The sequence below is a fragment of the Pipistrellus kuhlii genome, unplaced genomic scaffold (assembly GCF_014108245.1).
Source record: "Pipistrellus kuhlii isolate mPipKuh1 unplaced genomic scaffold, mPipKuh1.p scaffold_m20_p_52, whole genome shotgun sequence".
Lineage (NCBI taxonomy): Eukaryota > Metazoa > Chordata > Mammalia > Chiroptera > Vespertilionidae > Pipistrellus > Pipistrellus kuhlii.
The window spans coordinates 652874-670590 of record NW_023425554.1 but is presented as its reverse complement, the minus strand read 5'-3'; the positions used below and the strand labels follow the sequence as shown (position 1 = coordinate 670590).

The window sequence follows — 17717 nt, the reverse complement described above, 5'->3', positions numbered from 1 at the left end:
ACTATGAAAATACAAAGTATTCTCATGCATGTTAGGCATAATTCCATTAAGAATAATGCTCCTTTACATTTTATCTCTGGTATTATTAATATGTTAGGAAAATTTCTGATTTTTTTTGCATTTATAAGGTGTCCTACTCATTATCTGATTAATTTTAAGATTTAAGAAAATAAAAGGTTTCAAATACAGTTTACATTCAATATTATTTTGTATTAGTTTCAGGTTTACAGCATAGTGGTTAGACAATCCCATACTTTACAGAGCGTTCTCCCTATTTTCATTACACACCTGGCACCATACAAGATACAATATTATTAACTATATTTCTCATGCTATATTTTAAAGATTTTCTTTAATATTTACCTACTTTCTCCAAATAATATTAATTTACAACACCTATTTATCTTTAGGTCTTATTGTATTGGTATGAAATTTGAGAACACTTCTAATTTATGGTAATAGTTGGAATTCTTATTCTTTCTTTCATGGGAATAATCCTAGCATTTTGTGATTTAATTTTACATTCACCATAATTTAGGATATATAATTAAAAAAAATAAACTATTTTTGGTTTTATGAATTGGTAATTTTATTTCTGTGATGTAAATTCCCAAAGGTGAATTAGATCAGTCTAAGGGTTTATATATCCTTTATTTTAGTAGGTGCTGTTAGATATACCTTCCAAAGAAGCTTAGCACTTCACATTTCTTTCATTAATGTAGGAAAATACCTGTATGAGTCTGAATAGACTCAATTATGCTGCAGTGACCAGCAGTCCGAAATTTCAGAGGCTAACACAATAAACATTTATTTTTCATTCATGCAAAATCTGATGTAAACACAATTTCCCAAGCTAATTGTTCTTTATGAAGTAACTGAGGCTTCTTTGAATTTGGGCTGTCATATCATCAATCATCTGGAAGCTTCAGTCATGTGAAGTCTAATCCATAAGCATGACAGCAGGTGAAAAGGGGAGCTAGACTAACTGCAATGACAATTAAGCACTTTGACACAGAATTCCCACATATCCATATTGCCCATTGATTAGCCAGAACTCATGACATTGCCACACCTAACTGCAAAGGGTCAAGGGAAAGCAATCTGGTGTGTACAGCACCAACTTGCAATTTTTATCCCTGAATACCTTAAAGGAACTTTTAAAGGTACAAATAATTGTTTAGAGAGTAACTACTTATAATAGAAAAAACCCACACAATTTTAAATCCTATCTTAATGTTCCCAAACAAATTTCAAATATTAAGTGTGGAGCAAGAGACTATTAGAGGAAAATAGATAAATATATAGGTAATATAAATTTATACACGAATATATGTACTCTTTGAAAGTAGAAGTTCTGAGTATAAAGACTTTGGTACAAATAAAAGGAAAAAAATCATTAATTGGGTCATAAATTGAAAAATTCTGAATGAGAAAATGTGCCTTCCAGAAAATTAGAATGCAAAAATACCCTATTTGGTTGCTAAATTTTAATATCTTTAAAAAGCCTTTACATAAAATATAAAAGATTAATGTGTTAACTAGGTAAAAGGCATGCATTGTTAATGATTCATAAAATGAAACATAAGGGTGACTTAGCTGGTTTGTTCAGTGGTTAGAGCGTTGGCCTGCAGACTGAAGGGTCTCAGGTCAAGGGCATGTGCCTCCTTTGCAGATTCAGTGCCAAGCCCTGGGAGACAACCAATCGATGTGTCTCTCTCACAGTGATGTTTCTCTCTCTCTGTCTCTCCCCCTCCCTTCCATTCTCTAAAAAAAATCAATGGGAAAAATATCCCCGGCGAGGATTAACAACCACAAAAAAAGAGTAATTAAATATTTGAGAAAATTTTTATTCTACTCTAAATTTACAAGGGTAAAATTAAAGTAGACACCTTTTTCACTGAGGGAATTAAGAAGCCTTTTTAAAAAAGAAAGAAAAATGCAAAATTCATCATGTGGCAAGAGAAATAACAATAAAAGGATACTTTGTCTACGTTCCCAGATTGGAGAAATCAAAACAGCATACATATCTTTCATGTTTAAACACATATTTGCACAACATCAAGAAAAACTGATCTAAAGCAAGATACACCAAAATAGGACAAGAATAATCTTTGAGTGGTAACATGAATCTTGATTTTTAGACCTACTTTCTTCTATTACTTCATTCAAAAGTATAAATGAACACACATGCAGTCTATCTTCAAGAAAGAAACACTTAATAAAATGTGAAGATGTTAAAAAAACAAACCTAGGTATAGCAGAAAGTTAAGGTAAAAACAGAGTTCATGCATTAAACAGACGAAAAATTTTAAAACTGAAAAATAAAATGTAAAGCTAATTCTTGGCAAAAGCAAACAAACAGACAAAATTAGACAGAAGTCTAATAAAAAAAAGACAAAAAGAGAGAAAGAGCAGAAATGCCTAAAATTAGGAATGAGAAAAATGAATACAAAGGTAAGGAAATGCTTAAATTCACTCAGTAAGTAATATTATGAATTTGTTTTCTAAGAAAATATGAGTTTCCAAAGTTGATTCAGGATGTAGGATAACAATGCAGGAAGGAATTAAATACACATTAAAACTCACCACCTTGCCACCAAAAATGGGATCTTCTGGCAGGAACAATAGAAGAATTCTCCTTCAAGTATTAAAGAAGAAAAGAAAGTCTGCCATCATTAATGTTATTTATTAACTCTTGGGAAGTTTCAACCAATGCTATGCAAGGAGAAACAGATATAAGAGACCTAATAATGAAAAGGCAACTCTCCGTTGTTTAAAGATGATGCATGAGCTGGAGATAATGAATTGGCAGCTGAAAACCTCCTTTAGCTGTGCATAGTCTTAGCAAGACGGTTACACAAAACAGGGGATCAAACTGCAACCTAGGTATGTGGCCTGATGGAGAATTGAACCGACAACCTTTTGATGTATGGGTCAAAGATCCAGCCAACTGAGCCACGTGGCCAGGGCACCAGTAGCCATTTTAAAGTGGCATTCAGTGACATAAAGTATTTTCAGAATGTTTTGCAACCATTGTTTCCATCTTGTTCCAAAACATTTCATAATTATGGGAACTCACTGTACTGTCTTTGTAAATTTTTTATAAATTTAAAATTATCCAAAAATAAAAATTAACAAAAAGTGGGTGCAAGGGGAAAAAAACACACAAAACTCCAGCAGTGCTTACATGTTTAGGAAAATCTCTTAGAAAATAGATTATAATTATTTCACATATTAACAAAAATTTAAATGTCTTGAAACAGGTACTGGAAACTTGCAAATACACAAAAATGAGAGTGATAAATTTACTAAATTAGCTAAAGTTTCTTGAGGCTCTCCATCTGTTGAGTACTTGTGCTATATTTTATATGCCTTGGCTTATTTTTATTATCATTACGATTTTTTTTTAATTTTAACAATGATTTTTGCTTACAATAATACAATGGTGACAATTGAAATGTATAGATGTTCACTAGGTGATAGACACAAAAATCTTCCCATTGTTTATCTTTTTGTTTAGTTTTCATATTATCCTTATGAAGAGGATACTCTCAGTATTCTCATTTTACAAATGTGGAAACTAAGACACAGAAAGATTAGTTAACTTGAGATCACAAGAGGCATGAATAAACTTATAAATCCTCACTAGGCAGAATTCCAGAGAATGTTTCTTGTTTGAATGAAGGAGTGAGTAAATGACTGAATACAGTTTTATAGATAGAAGAATATTATGGGTAAATCTTTGATAGAGGAATTTGTAGTGGCTCCTGAATAAATGGCTAAGGTGGCTGGGTATGAAACTCTTGACAGATGTTGGGGGCAGAGAGAAAGTATTTCCTTTATAGTGGTCAGAGATCCTTGGAATTGAATCCCAGAAGAGGGAGAAATGGAAGCTGAGAGAAAGAGAAATGGAGAGATAAAGGAATTGTATTGCATAAGTAAATGGATTCTCATTATTGTGCTATCCCCGTTGGTACCATCAAAGTTCATCCTTTAGAGCTCTGTGTGCCTCCATACCTGTTTGCCACAGCAGATATCTGATGGTATTGCCGAACCACTAGTTTCCTTGGTCCTTCCTTCCCTAGGTCATGGGTATTTAACCCAGCTCCAAGGAAGGGCAGGGAGGAGGAATCAGGCATCTGTGCTCTGAAAAGCACAGACTCCCTCCTTCCTGGAGTAGTTGATCTGTAGGTGAGAGAAGTAAGGGAGATAGTACTGTTTCTGGGGCTTTAGGGATTGGATTCTCACAAATCTTCATTAAAATAATTGTTCCATGGTTATCCTATTCTCTGAGCAATTTCGTTCCCATGAGTGAAGGAACAAAAACAAAACAGAACCTTTTTTCTTCCAGTTTTGTTCCCTTGGGGTCATTTTAGAGGCCAGCTACATTTATCCCATCCCTTTATTACTGGAGTGGGTTTGCCTCAGGCTGGCCTGTAGTGTGCGGGTCCCTGATTTCCTGTAGGAAAGATTTCACAACATGAGTCCAGGTGGACTTGAGAGTATGTTTATTAACGCTGGGGACAGTGAAACAAAGGAAGAAACACGGGTAGAAGAAACAACAGGAGAGAGTCTAGGACCTAGACTCTAGGTGGTACATGATTTTTTTTTTTGAGATCATCTTAGGATGTTTTATTTTTTTAATTAAATTTTATTGGGATGACATTAGTCAGCATAAACATATAGATTTCATGTGTGGATTACTAAGTTACAAAATCTGTATATAGGACCACGTGTCCACCACCCAAAGTCAAATCTCCTCCTGTCACCTCATATTAGGACCCCACTCTTCCCCCACCCCCTCCCTCTGGCAACCGCCACACTACTGTTTGTGTTCATAAGATTCAGTTTTATATTCAACATATGAGTGAAATCATATAGTTCTTAGCTTTTTCTGTCTGACTTATTCACCTAGCATCGTGGTCGGCAAACTGTGTCTCTCGAGCCACATGAGGCTCTTTGGCCCCTTGAGTGTGGCTCTTCCACAAAATACCATGGCCTGGGCGAGTCTATTTTGAAGAAGTGGCATTAGAAGAAGTTTGAGTTTGAAAAATGTGGCTCTCTCAAAAGAAATTTTAATCACTGTACAATTGATATTTGGCTCTGTTGACTAATGAATTTGCCGACCACTGACCTAGCATAATGTTTTCAAGGCCCATCCATGTTGTTGTAAATATGCTATTTCATCCTTTCTTATGGCCACGTAGTACTCCATTGTGTATACACCACATCATTATCCAGTCCTCCATCGCAGGGTACTTTGGCTGTTTCCAAGTCGTAGCCACCATGAATAATGCTGCAATGAACTTAGGGGTGCATATATCTTTGCATATAAATGATTGTGAGTTTTTCGGGTGCATGCCCAGGAGTGAGGTTGTTGGGTAGCTCTATTTTTAATTTTTAAGGAATTGTCAGACTGCTTTCTATAGTGGTTGTACCAGTCTACATTCCCATTAGTAATGAATGAGGATTCCCTTTTTCCCACAACCTCTCCAAAACGTGTTGTTGCTTGTCTTGTTGATAATGGCCACTCTAACTGGTGTAAGGTGATGTCTCATTGTAGTTTTAATTTGCATTTCCCTAATTGCCAGTGAGGTTGAACATCTTTTCATATACTACTATCTATTGGCTATTGTATGTCTTCTTGGGAGAGGTGTATTTTCAGGTCCTCTGACCACTTTTTGATCGGATTGCTCATTTGTTTGGTGTTGAGTTTTATGAGTTCTTTATATATTTTGGAAATTAAACCTTTGTCTGAGCTACTGTTTGCAAATATTATCTCCCATCTGTTTGGCTGCCTGTTTGTTTTGTTGCCCATTTCTTTTGCTGTGAAGAAGCTCTTCAGTTTGATATAATCCCATTCATTTATTTTTGCCTTTACTTCCCTAGCCTATAGGGCCAAATCAATAAAATGTTCTCTACCATCCAGGCCCATAAATTTGGTACTATATTTCTCTCTATGTGACTCATAGTTTTGCGTCTTAGTCTTTGATCCATTTTTGAGTTAATTTTTGTACATGGGACAGACTGCAACCCAGTTTCATCCCTTTGCATGTGGCTTTCCAGTTTCATTCCTTTGCATGTGGCTTTCCAGCACCATTTATTGAAGAGACTATTTTTACTCCAATATGCATTTCTGGATCCTTTGTAAAAAATTATCTGTCCATATATGTGTGGTTTTATAGCTGGGCTCTCTATTCTGTTCCATTGATCTGCGTAACTGTTTCTCTTCCAATACCATGTTGTTTGGAGTATTGTAGCTCTGCAGTATGTTTTGAAATCAGGTAGCATGACACCTCCAGCCTTGTTATTCCCCCCCCCCCCCCCCGAGGATTGTTTTGGCTTTTCTGGGTCTTTTGTGCTTCCCTACATATCTAATGATTTCTCATTCTATTTCTCTAAAAAATGACATTGGGGTTTTGATGCGGATTGCATTAAATCTGTATATTGCTTTGGATAAAATGGCCATTTTAACTATGTTGATTCTTCCAATCCGTGAATACAGGATATTTTTCCATTTCTTTGTGACTTTTTCAATCTCTTTTAATAATGTTTTGTAATTTTAATTATGTAGGTCTCTCACATTCTTTGTTGAGTTTATTCCTAGGTATTTTATTCTTTTGGTTGCTATTGCAAAAGGAATAATATTGGCTGAGGGTTTATCATATATGGCCTTTATTATGTTGAGGTACTTTCCTTCTATTCCTATTTTATTGAGCATTTAAATAATAAATTGATTTTGTATCCTATCAAATGTTTTTTTCTGCATCTATTGACAAGATCATATGATTTTTATCCTTTCTTTTGTTAATGTGGTGTACTATGTTGATTGATTTGGGGATGTTGAACCATCCTTGTACCCCTGAAATGAATCTCACTTGATCATGATGTATTATTTTTTGGATGTACTACTATGTTCGATTAGTTAGTGTTTTGTTTAGGATTTTTGTGTCTATATTCATCAGGGATATTGGTTTGTAGTTTTCTTTTTTTGTGTGTTATCTTTGCCAGGTTTTGGTATCAGGGTTATATTGGCTTTATAGAATGTGTTAGGAAGTATTGCTTCTTATTCAATTTTTTGAAAGAGTTTGAAAAGAATAGGTTTTAATTCTTCCTTGTACCTTTGGTAGAATTCACTGGTGAAACCATCTGGTCCTGGACTTTTGCTTTTTGGGATGTTTTTGATGGTTGTTTCAATTTCCTCCCTGCTGATGGGCCTATTTAGATTTTCCAGTTCTTCATGATTTAGTCTAGGAAGGTTATATATTTCTAGGAATTTATCAGTTTCTTCTAGGTTATCGAATTTGGTGGTATAAAGGCTTTCATAATATTCTAGTATGATCCTTTGTATATTTGTGACGTCTGTGGTGATTTCTCCTTTCTCATTTCTGATTTTGTATATGGGTCTTCCCCCTTTTTTCCTTAGTGAGTCTAATCAACCTTAGGGGCTGATTCCTATCTTCAATAGCACAAATTCTTTCCTCTAACTGGTTGGTTCTATTTTCTATGCGCATCAGCTCACTCTTAATTTCTTTAACTGCCTGCTTCATTTCCAGGGTTTCTGCTTGATTCTTTTTTTTTTTTAAATTCAATTTCTTTGGAGAAATACTCATTTTGTCCATTGATTTGTTTTCTGAGTGCCTTGAATTGCCTTTCAGCATTTTCTCGCATCTCATTGAGTATTTTCAGAACTGCACCCATGAAATCTCTGTCATTCAACTTGCATCATTCCATGTGTTCCAGTCTGTTTTCTGGGGACTTTTTCTTTATCTTTCTGGTCATCCTTGTTGTTGTGATTGCTTACGCATTCACTGTTCTTTGCTTTCCATTTAACTCTGAGGAGGTCTTTCTACTCTGTTCCAGTAGATGGCACTGAATTGCAAGATTTTTAATCCTCTGTGGTCTCACAGTTTTGAGCCTCCTGGGGCGTCCGTAGCACTTACCATCTTTGTTGCTTGAGGCTAGGGTTTGTTTTCCCCTGATGGCTACTCCTGACCTCTGCAGGTCCAGCCCAAGCACCCCTCCTGGGGTTCAGTCACAGAGGGAAATTGTGTTTCTCCTGCAACAGCTCTTGGCCTACAGACAATCCATTCCTGGAGCCAACGCCAAAGGCGATGGGAAGCGAGATTTGGGAGTCTAATCAGTGGCAGGGCTCTGCGATTTCCTTCCTTTGCCTGAAAGCCCGCAGCCAGGCCCAGCCGTGCAGAGCAGCTCTGCAGGGCGGGTGTCTGCTGGCTCTCAGCTCACGCGTGCAACTGAGACTCCATTCCCAACATGCCCTCACGCTTCAGACACACACTGCTTGCGTGCACGACCACATAGTGCCGTCACGCCAGTGGCAACTCCATCAGCTAGTCACTTGCTGGGTTAGCTCTCTGTTCCTCCCAGCCAGCTGAGGGAAGTGCCCATAACTGCCAGTTTCCTGCCGCGCAGACAGCAGACACGCTGCCCTGTTTGGCCAGGGAGCCCGCCTTAGTTGTTCCAGGGCGCAGGTCTCTCAGGCGTGCATTGGTGCTGAGCAGGGACGTCTTTATTGAATTGCAGGTGGCTGTTTGGTTGAGATGGTAAGGGGAGAGGAGAGATGCGCCCTCGGAGGGCCATTCCTCTGACTAGGCTGTTTTCTTGGCTCTCTAAGAAATGTTATAGGAAAGAAGGGAGCCTAGCGGGGCTGCTTTAGCTCACTGAGAGGTCAGAGGTAGAGGGGGCCTGGGAGACAGGATCAGGGGTGGAGCTACCACTGCCCATGTTCCCCTGGATGCAAGTCGTGTAGGGACCCTTAGAAATGAAAAGTTCATGCCTGGGAAGGGGCATGGGTGTGCTTCAGGGCAAGCTCACATGGAGTCTTTGTCCTGAGGGCTTTTTATCCTCCCCCCCTAACCCCTGCAGGCAAGAATCTAGGGGAGAATTCAGTAGAATGTTCATCAGCTTTCCAGGTGCATTTGCAATATGCTGACGCATCAAAATGAGTGCATAGGGGACTTTTGGTTTATTCTTTGGTCTGATTTACTCTTTTACTTTTATCTTAGGTCTGTCTGGCTTTAATGGGGTTTTGTTATTTGTTTGACTTCATTTATCCTTGGGTTTAGTTGGCACAATGGCTTTAATTGGGTCTTTGTTCTCTATTTTCATAGGCCACCTAAGCTATGTTATTTACAATCGCTAAGATTTGGAAACAGCCTAAATGCCCATCGGTAGAGGAATGGATGAAAAAGCTGTGGGACATTTACACAATGGAATACTATGCAGCTGTAAAAAAGAGGGATCCCTTATTCTTTGGGACAGCATGGATGGACCTGGAGACTAATATGCTAAGTGAAATAAGCCAATCTGAGAAAGACAAATATCACATGATCTTACTTATTGGAATGGAATCTAATGAACAAAATGAATTGACCAACAAAATAAGGCCTGAAGCATGAAGGCATGGAACAAACTGACATACCTCGATGTGGGGATGGGAGGATGAGAAGAGACAAACCAAAGGGCTTATATACTTACATGCATAGTCCATGGACACAGGCAATAGAGTGATGAAGACCTGGGAGAAGGAGGGGAGGTAGAGGCTGGGAGGAAGGGGATAAAAAGGGTGGGGAAGTGGGAGACATTTGTAATCTGTTAACAATAAAAATATATATTAAAAATTAAAAAATTAGAAAAAATAATTTAAAAAATAAATAAAAGGTTTATTTATTTATTTATTTATTTATTTTTAAAAGTCTCTTCTTCAGCTAGTCTTCAGTTGCTAATTCAGAGTGAATGTTCCCCAATATAGTTTTACTTGTATTGCCAGTTTGGATCTGAGAGGAGGGGCAATAAAGATCCACCTACACCAATGCCACCACCTTCGAGGCAGGGGTCAGGATCTGAAAGCAGGGCAGATTCACAAATGAAAGTACTAGACAAGAAATATGAATTTAGAAGGCCTTGGAGGCCAGGTGGAGACCTCTTTCTTGAAGGGACACACTGACCTCTGACCTGATCTGTTTTTTATTTACTTGAACACACATTTTCTCTTTAGCAATGCATACAGGCAGATCAAAGATAAAGTTTGGTAAACAGTATAAAGATGATCAGGTTAGGAAATTGCCTGGAGCCATTGAGCCTACAGCAGGGTAATACTATGTTGATTTTTAGTCCTGCTAAATATCAAAGTCCATTGGCATTCCAATGTTTCTTTTTGCGTTAAAATGCTAACTGCTGTTTGCTTTAGCCTCTGGCACCCCACTACTATTCTGTGCACCCTTGGACCTGGAGATTATTATGCTAAGTGAAATCAGCCAATCAGAGAAAGTTAAATACCATGTGATCTCACTTATATGTGGAATCTATAGGACAAAATCAACTTAAGAACAAAATAGAAATATTGACGTGGATACTTGGAACAGACTGATGGCTGTCAGAGGAGAGGGGAAAGTGGGACTGGAAGAAAGAAGGTGAAGGGATTAGCCAAAAACATATATACATAGCACACAGACACAGATAACAGTGTGATGATAGCCAGAAAGAAGGGGGGTGGAGGCTAGGGGGAGATGGGCAAAGAGGGCGGAAATGGAATGGAAGAGACTTTGTTTGGGATGATGGCCTCACAAGGCAGTGTGCAGATGATGTTTCCTTGAGTTGTATACTTGAAGCCTGCATGGTTTTGCAAACCAACATCACCCTAATAAATTCAATTAAAGAATATAATGGGGGTTCCATTTTTTATTTTTTTGAGGAAATTCCATATTGTTCTCCACAGTGGTTGCAAATTTCTAATTACTGACCATCTTTTTTTCTTATTGTCCTACAATGTCCTTCCTCCCTTCTGTAGCTCCAGGTGCTTTACCTCATCTTTAGCTCAGAGTGTCATATAAATGGTACCTCACTGTCTCTTTCTGTCTGTGAACCTCTCATGTATGCTTCCAAGTGGATTCCACTGGGAGATAGATATTTGGTAATCAAGTTTTGCCAGTAACTTTGATCCTTCATGAATGTTCCCTATAAATCTCAGTCTATTGATAATGATGCAGTAGGTAGGAATGCCTGGCCACTGTCCTGGTTCTACTAGTTTTTCTGAGACAAGAGTCAATATTGTGACTAGATGACCCTTGTGGTCTTTATTATAATCGCCACAATTGGACCCTCATCTAAATAAGAAAATAAAACCTGGAAATTATAAATGAAATACGGGAGCATGTTTGTGGAGCACAAGTACTTGACGAAACTTTTTTTCAGAGACATCCATCTCAGATAATCATATTGCCAGTTGTGTGACACTGCTATTATATAAGTTGCCACACTGCTATTATATATGTTGCCACCACCCACAAAGTTCTCTTTTTATTTTTCATTTGATTTGGAACTTGAAATATATGCAATTCTATTTTTAATGAGAAGCAATTTCAATACAAGCAAAGGAAGGAGATTCATATTAAACAATGGATATATATTTAGGAAGCAAAGTTTATTTGGAATTAAACACAGAATTTTTGTGATGTTTCACACAAGATTAACATATTATAAAATTCCACTTGTAGAAAACCCTGCGTAACCTAGATGACTGACCACCAGGGTGAGCCTGCTTTTCCTTCCCCTGCCCTAATTCCAACTCTTCTGTTTTAAAGAAAAAGTGAACCCACAGAAGCCTAGCCATCCTGTCTTGGACGTCAATATAGGGAAAGCCCTTCAGTCAAAGTCCATTTTCTTTCTTTCTTTCTTTCTTTTTTTTTAAAAATATATTTTTTATTGATTTTTAACAGAGAGAAAGGGAGAGAGATAGAGAGCTAGAAACGTCGTTGAGAGAGAAACATCGACCAGCTGCCTCTTGCACACCCCCTACTGGGGATGTGCCCGCAACCAAAGTACATGCCCTTGACCGGAATCAAATCTGGGACCTTTCAGTCTGCAGATCGATGCTCTACCATTGAGCCAAACCGATTTCGGCCAAAGTCCATTTTCTATCTCTCTGTTTGTATGTCTATCTTTCACACATACACACACACACACACACACACACACACACACTTTCCTGTGTGGCATGTGGGCATGCTACACCTGTGAGTAATAAAACTTACATTTTCATAACTCTATGATGGTTGTTGCTATCATAGTAAGAATCATAAGAACCCATCTAGTCATAACAATGGCTCTGGTTGAGGAATAAGTAGTAGGACCCAGGCCAGTGCACAGGCATTCTTATCTTATTGCATCACTATCAAAAGAATGAGACTTATGAGACTTATAGTGAACAATCATAAAGTGGACAGTATGAGGAAGATCAGTTAAGGTACTGATGTCCAAAGAATGAGGGACAGATGGTGAACATAAGAACAAATTACTTACAATGATACATGTCATTTGAGAAGAAATTATTGTTAAGACATCAATGTTGTCAGTGATTAAATGAAAACTTCCAAAAATTTCTGATCAAGATTGGGAAAAACTTTGTGAGGGTAAAAACAAACAAACAAACAAACAAACCAAAACAAAAAGAAACCACAAAGGGAAGAACTGTCCATATAACAGACAAAGCAGAAAGCTTACTAAAATGGTTACTAAATTGTATAGAAGAATTGAAACAAACTAAGGAAATTCAAGGACAGAATACAAGGACCAAATCTGAAAACTACAATCTGATGAGAGAATCTCAATTTCTGGTTCTGGGTCTTGGAGCATTTTTTCTACATCAGGATGATTGACCTTTTGTCCCTGCCATCCCATAGAATCTTTTCAGGGCCCTCTTTATGTCCTTGTTTCTAAGACTGTAGATGAAGGGATTCAGCATGGGTGTGGCCACAGCATACATCACTGAGGCTGCTGCACTTGAATGTGAGCTGTGGGAGGCAGCAGAGCTGAGGTACACTCCTAGGCTCGAACCATAAAATAAGGAGACAACTGAGAGGTGAGAGGCACAGGTAGAAAATGCCTTATACTTCCCCTGAGCTGATGGGATCGCACGTATGGAGGACACTATCTTAGAGTAAGAGTAAATGATACCAACGAGGGGACCACCACCCAGTAGTGCAGTTACAAAATACATCACCATGTTATTAAGAAAGGTGTCAGAACAGGCAAGTTGGACAACCTGTTTCATTTCACAATAAAAGTGTGTGATTTCAATATCTGTACAGAAGGACAGCTTCAACACCATTACATTTTGTAACAGGGAATTCAGGGCACTCATGATCCAGGACACCAGAACCAGCAGTCCACAGAGCCGGGGGTTCATGATGACTATGTAGTGCAAAGGGCGGCAGATGGCCACAAAGCGGTCATAGGCCATCACGGTCAAGAGGAAGTCATCCAACACTGCAAAGAGTAAGAAAAAATAAATCTGGGTGATGCAGCCTGCATAGGTGATGACTCTGCTCTGTGTCTGGATGTTCACCAGCATCTTTGGGATGGTGGTGGAGGTGAAACAGATGTCCACCAAAGACAGGTTGGAGAGGAAGAAGTACATGGGTGTGTGGAGGTGGGAGTCTGAGCTGATGGCCAGGATGATGAGCAGGTTTCCTAACACAGTGATCAGGTACATGGAGAGGAAAAGCCCAAATATGAGGGGCTGCAGTTCTGGTTCCTCTGAAAATCCCAGAAGAAGAAATTCTGAAATTGGGGTACCATTGCCTTGTCTCATGTAGTGTAGGTGACTAGCAGTAAAGAAAAAATAGCATGATTAATTTTTAAACAAAGGGCTATCACTAACATAGTTGATATGCTACAATTATATTTTGCAGTTAAGTAATTAATAGCTATTTTTTCAACATATCATCCGCTTTAAGACACACACTCCAATCTTTGACATCTCTGATTAGAAATTTCTGTCCTCCTCACATCTTTTCCCCAAGGTGGTCATGGATTACCCAGGTTTTTTGTTTGTTTGTTTTAAAGTCATTATAATCGAGAGTATTACAATGTACCCCCTTTTCACCCCTTTACCCTCTTTACCCAGTTCCCACTCCACTGCAGGCCTTCACCATGCTATGTCTGTGTCCATAGGTAATGCATATATGCACATAAGTTCTTTGGTTAATCTCTTTCCTACTCTCCTCCTTCCCTTGAGATTCATCAGTGTGTTTCATGTTTCCATACTTCTGATTCTATTTTGTTCATTAGATTCTTCATTCATTTATTTTGATTTTTAGTTTCAATTATTGATATATTTTTATTGCCTTTCTATTGTTCATGTTTTGATTTTTTTCTTTACATTTTTTCCCTCCTTCCCCACCTTTTCCCCCTCTTTCTTTTCTTTCCTCCCTTCTTCCTCCTCTTATTTTTCTTCTTTTTGTTAAAGAATACCCTTCATCATTTCATGTAATACTGGTTTGATAATGATGAACTCTTTTAGCTTTTTTTTTTTTTTTGTATGTGAAGCTCTTTATCTGAACTTTAATTTAAATGGTAACATGGGTGAGTAGTGTAGTCTCAGTTGCATAACCTTGATATTCATCACTGATTAGTTCTTACCACTCCGTTCTGGCCTGCAATGTTTCTGTTGAGAAATATGCTGAGAGTCATATGGGTGCTTCCTTGTAGGTAACTAACTGTTTTTCTCTTGTGGCTTTTAAGATTCTCTCTTTGTATTTTTCTAATAAATATATTTGTATTGATGTCAGAGAGAAAAGGAGAGAGAGAGAGAGAGAGAGAGAGAGAGAGAGAGAGAGAGAGAGAGAGAGAGAGAGAGAGAGAAACATCAGTGATGAAAGAGGATCATTGATTGGCTGTCTTCTGCACACTCCTTATTGGGTATGGAGCCTGCAATCCAGTAATGTGTCCTTGACCAGAATTGAACCTGGGACCCTTCAGTCTCAGGTTGATGCTCTATCCACTGAGCCAAACTGGTTAGGGATATAGCCTAATAATTGTTAATATCTTCACCTGATGGTGAAGATTGCAGTATCCATCGGTTGATGATGGTGAACAGATAATCAATGTGCTGTAGGTAGAGAGCTTGGTGTACTTCCTTCTTGTTGGTAAATGAATGGTAACCACTGTGATGGGATGAGGCTGATTACTCTACCTGTCAAATGTCTTTATTGCTTCCCAACACCTTGGTCTCCAATTCCACAGACATATTTCAGTTCCCTGTCATCTCTCCCATCTAACTGGTGGGCACCCCTCTAGCCAAATGCACACATTGACTCTGAGAGAACTTTAATGCTGATCATTGAACTCTCTGATTAAAATTCCTCCCCTAGTCATACCTCACCGGGGATAGAAGCCAAAATTCCGTAGCTTCAAACACGAGGTTTAAGTGTCTGTGAACTTTCAGCCAGCTCCACCCTCACAGAGCCCTGGCCTCTCTCACACTGATCTCCTACACATTGAGATTGACTCCAGCTTCACCTGACACCACAGCTTCAGGGCTCAGAGCCTTTGTGGGGTGCTTTCCTCTGCTTGGGGTCTACCCACTGGTCTTTTTGGAATTTTCACCCCCTCTCCATCCTCCAAACTCTAACTCGTCTTTCAGAGAGACTGGATCCTCTCCTTCATGAACCTTTTCTTTTTCTGACATTAGCACAGGAAAAGGTCACTTTCTCATGCTCTTAGTCTAAGTGATAGGGCACTCATGTTGAGACTTTTATTTAACTCCATGTGTTTTTACCCTGCTAGTCTGTGAGTACCTGAGGCATACAGCACGTTATACAAACTCATTCTCCCCCTTCAGATTTGGTTTAGTGTGGCTGAATAAACATGTATTCTATGACAGGATTCTATGAAGTAGGTGTGGAGGACAGGCTTGAGGAGTGTTCTACATATTCTGAGATCAGGAGACATTAGGATGTCAGATTACAGTTGTAAGAATGAAATAGAATGGAACCAAGGAGGTACAAAAAGTGTTTGAGTGTGTCATACATAGTGAGGGTATACACACAATCATTTCATGGCTCCCTTTGATCATTCACATATGTGTGTGTGTGTGTGTGTGTGTGTGTGTGTGTGTGTGTATGCAAAAATGCTGGGTCATAATGTAAAAGGCATGTCTTATTTGGGAAAAGGTGAAACAAACCTGGAATTTAACACAATAAATGCTAGGACAGCTTAAAAGACCATTTCCTGATAATGAGGGGAAAATAACAGTGAAAAGCCAGCAGAGAGCCAGGTGCAGAGAGAAGAGAGAGCCAGTGTGGATGCTGAAGTTACCTCTGACTCAAGAGACCACACACTGACTGGACCCTCACTGCTCCACTGGCCTCATCACAGTGTCCTCCCCAGCCTCTCATCTAATTGTGGTTCCTGCATGATTTCCATGATTATTAGATCACTCTGGTGGTTTTTTGGCTCAATAGCATCTTTTCTATTTTTGATCTCTTTTGTGACACAGCTGATTGGTGGGCACTAGTCCTGGTTCTGTTCCTTGTCAACAAACAAATCACTTTTGAACATTTTTAACAAAATCCTGCTTATGCCACAACCATTGATCTCCTTTCTTTAGATATCTACCCCTAAGAATTTGATATTATAGCACACTTATTTCATTATGCTGGGCCTTCTTTGTATAATGTGAGGTGACTTTGTTCATTTATGTAGTTTTATAAATGTGTGCTTTTATGTGGAAAAACCTTAAGGTATGGGATATTCATAATATACTAAATGACAGGGAATATAAACGTGGTTAAATATCGTGTATTCAAATAATGGCATTAATAAAATTGAATAAAATTTGTAAAACAAAGAAGTGCCACCCCTCTCTCCCCCCCTCCCCAGAAAACGTTAATCACATCAATATAAGCCTCCAATTCCAGATATATGGACGAGGGTGTGCAAATAAAAATACAAAAATAATATACTTTTAAATTGCAGTGGAGTAAGCAGTATCCACAGTTATAATTTGTACTTATGTGAGCATCAATAGATTATACTTAGAAAATGGATGGAAAAGATCATTGACTGAATGTAAAAGAATGTTTTTGCCAAGGTGAAAGATGTATTGTAGAACTGTTTACGTTAAAAGTAATGGGAGAAGACACAATACGACAGACCACACAAAATTAATACATTTTCATCCATTCCCCTAAATCCATCTATACACATAAAAAGGAATTCTATGCCAAACAGCAATGTTTTCAGGACAAAACTAATTTAGCATGCTAACTGTATTAACTATGTATTCGCCTGCCCAGCAAACAGATATGGCAGTCGCTCAGCTCTGAGTTGGCCTGGTTAGGCTCTCAGGTTACCTCAGGGAGAAATTCTGGGATGCCTTCCTTGAATCTTCCCTCAGCATCTGCTGCACTCTCAGACTCACCTGATGGGGCTCTGGAAGGAAGGGCCCCTTGTGGAAGTCTGAATTGCTGCTCCCTGCATGGTTAATGTGGGAGACTGAAGCTCTGTTCTCAGACAAAAGAACAGGAAGGAGTCAGGCACTAGTCTCAGAGTCAGACTAAAGACTCCAAAGAAACAAATAGGTTCTGTTTCTGCCTAATCTTGCACATGTTGGGAGTCTGCTGCAGAGGAGATATTACTTCTCCTTTATGTGCTCATTAGAAAGAGATACCTGTTGGTATTGTTGCTCCCACCTCTGAGCACCTGGTTTCCCTGTGGTATACGCTGGTCTGAACAGAATGGAAATATTTCCTGCCAATTATCTGTTCCCAAGGGACCTGGTTAGATGTTAAGTGAATCATGTTTTTGTTACTTCTTTTTTATGACCCTCTTGAGGTCTCATCTCCAAGCACCTTACCCAACTTTGAGTTACATTTTCTCAAAAGTCCATGACTGAGGAAAATAGCTTGGCTAGG

General features: G+C 38.6%; 1 protein-coding gene and 1 long non-coding RNA gene across 2 annotated transcripts; both read right to left on the bottom strand.

The window, feature by feature from the left end:
• Positions 1-4798: 4798 nt before the first annotated feature.
• LOC118706571 lies at positions 4799-5194 on the bottom strand. The gene is made up of 2 exons (XR_004984058.2): positions 5135-5194; positions 4799-4911 (listed from the first exon to the last, which is right to left on the bottom strand). It is a non-coding gene; the product is annotated as an uncharacterized LOC118706571 (long non-coding RNA).
• Positions 5195-12664: 7470 nt separating this feature from the next.
• LOC118706512 (olfactory receptor 7A10-like) lies at positions 12665-13618 on the bottom strand. The gene has a single exon (XM_045573544.1). The coding sequence runs from the start codon at positions 13610-13612 to the stop codon at positions 12665-12667; it is 948 nt and encodes a 315-aa protein (XP_045429500.1). The 5' UTR covers positions 13613-13618.
• Positions 13619-17717: the final 4099 nt, after the last annotated feature.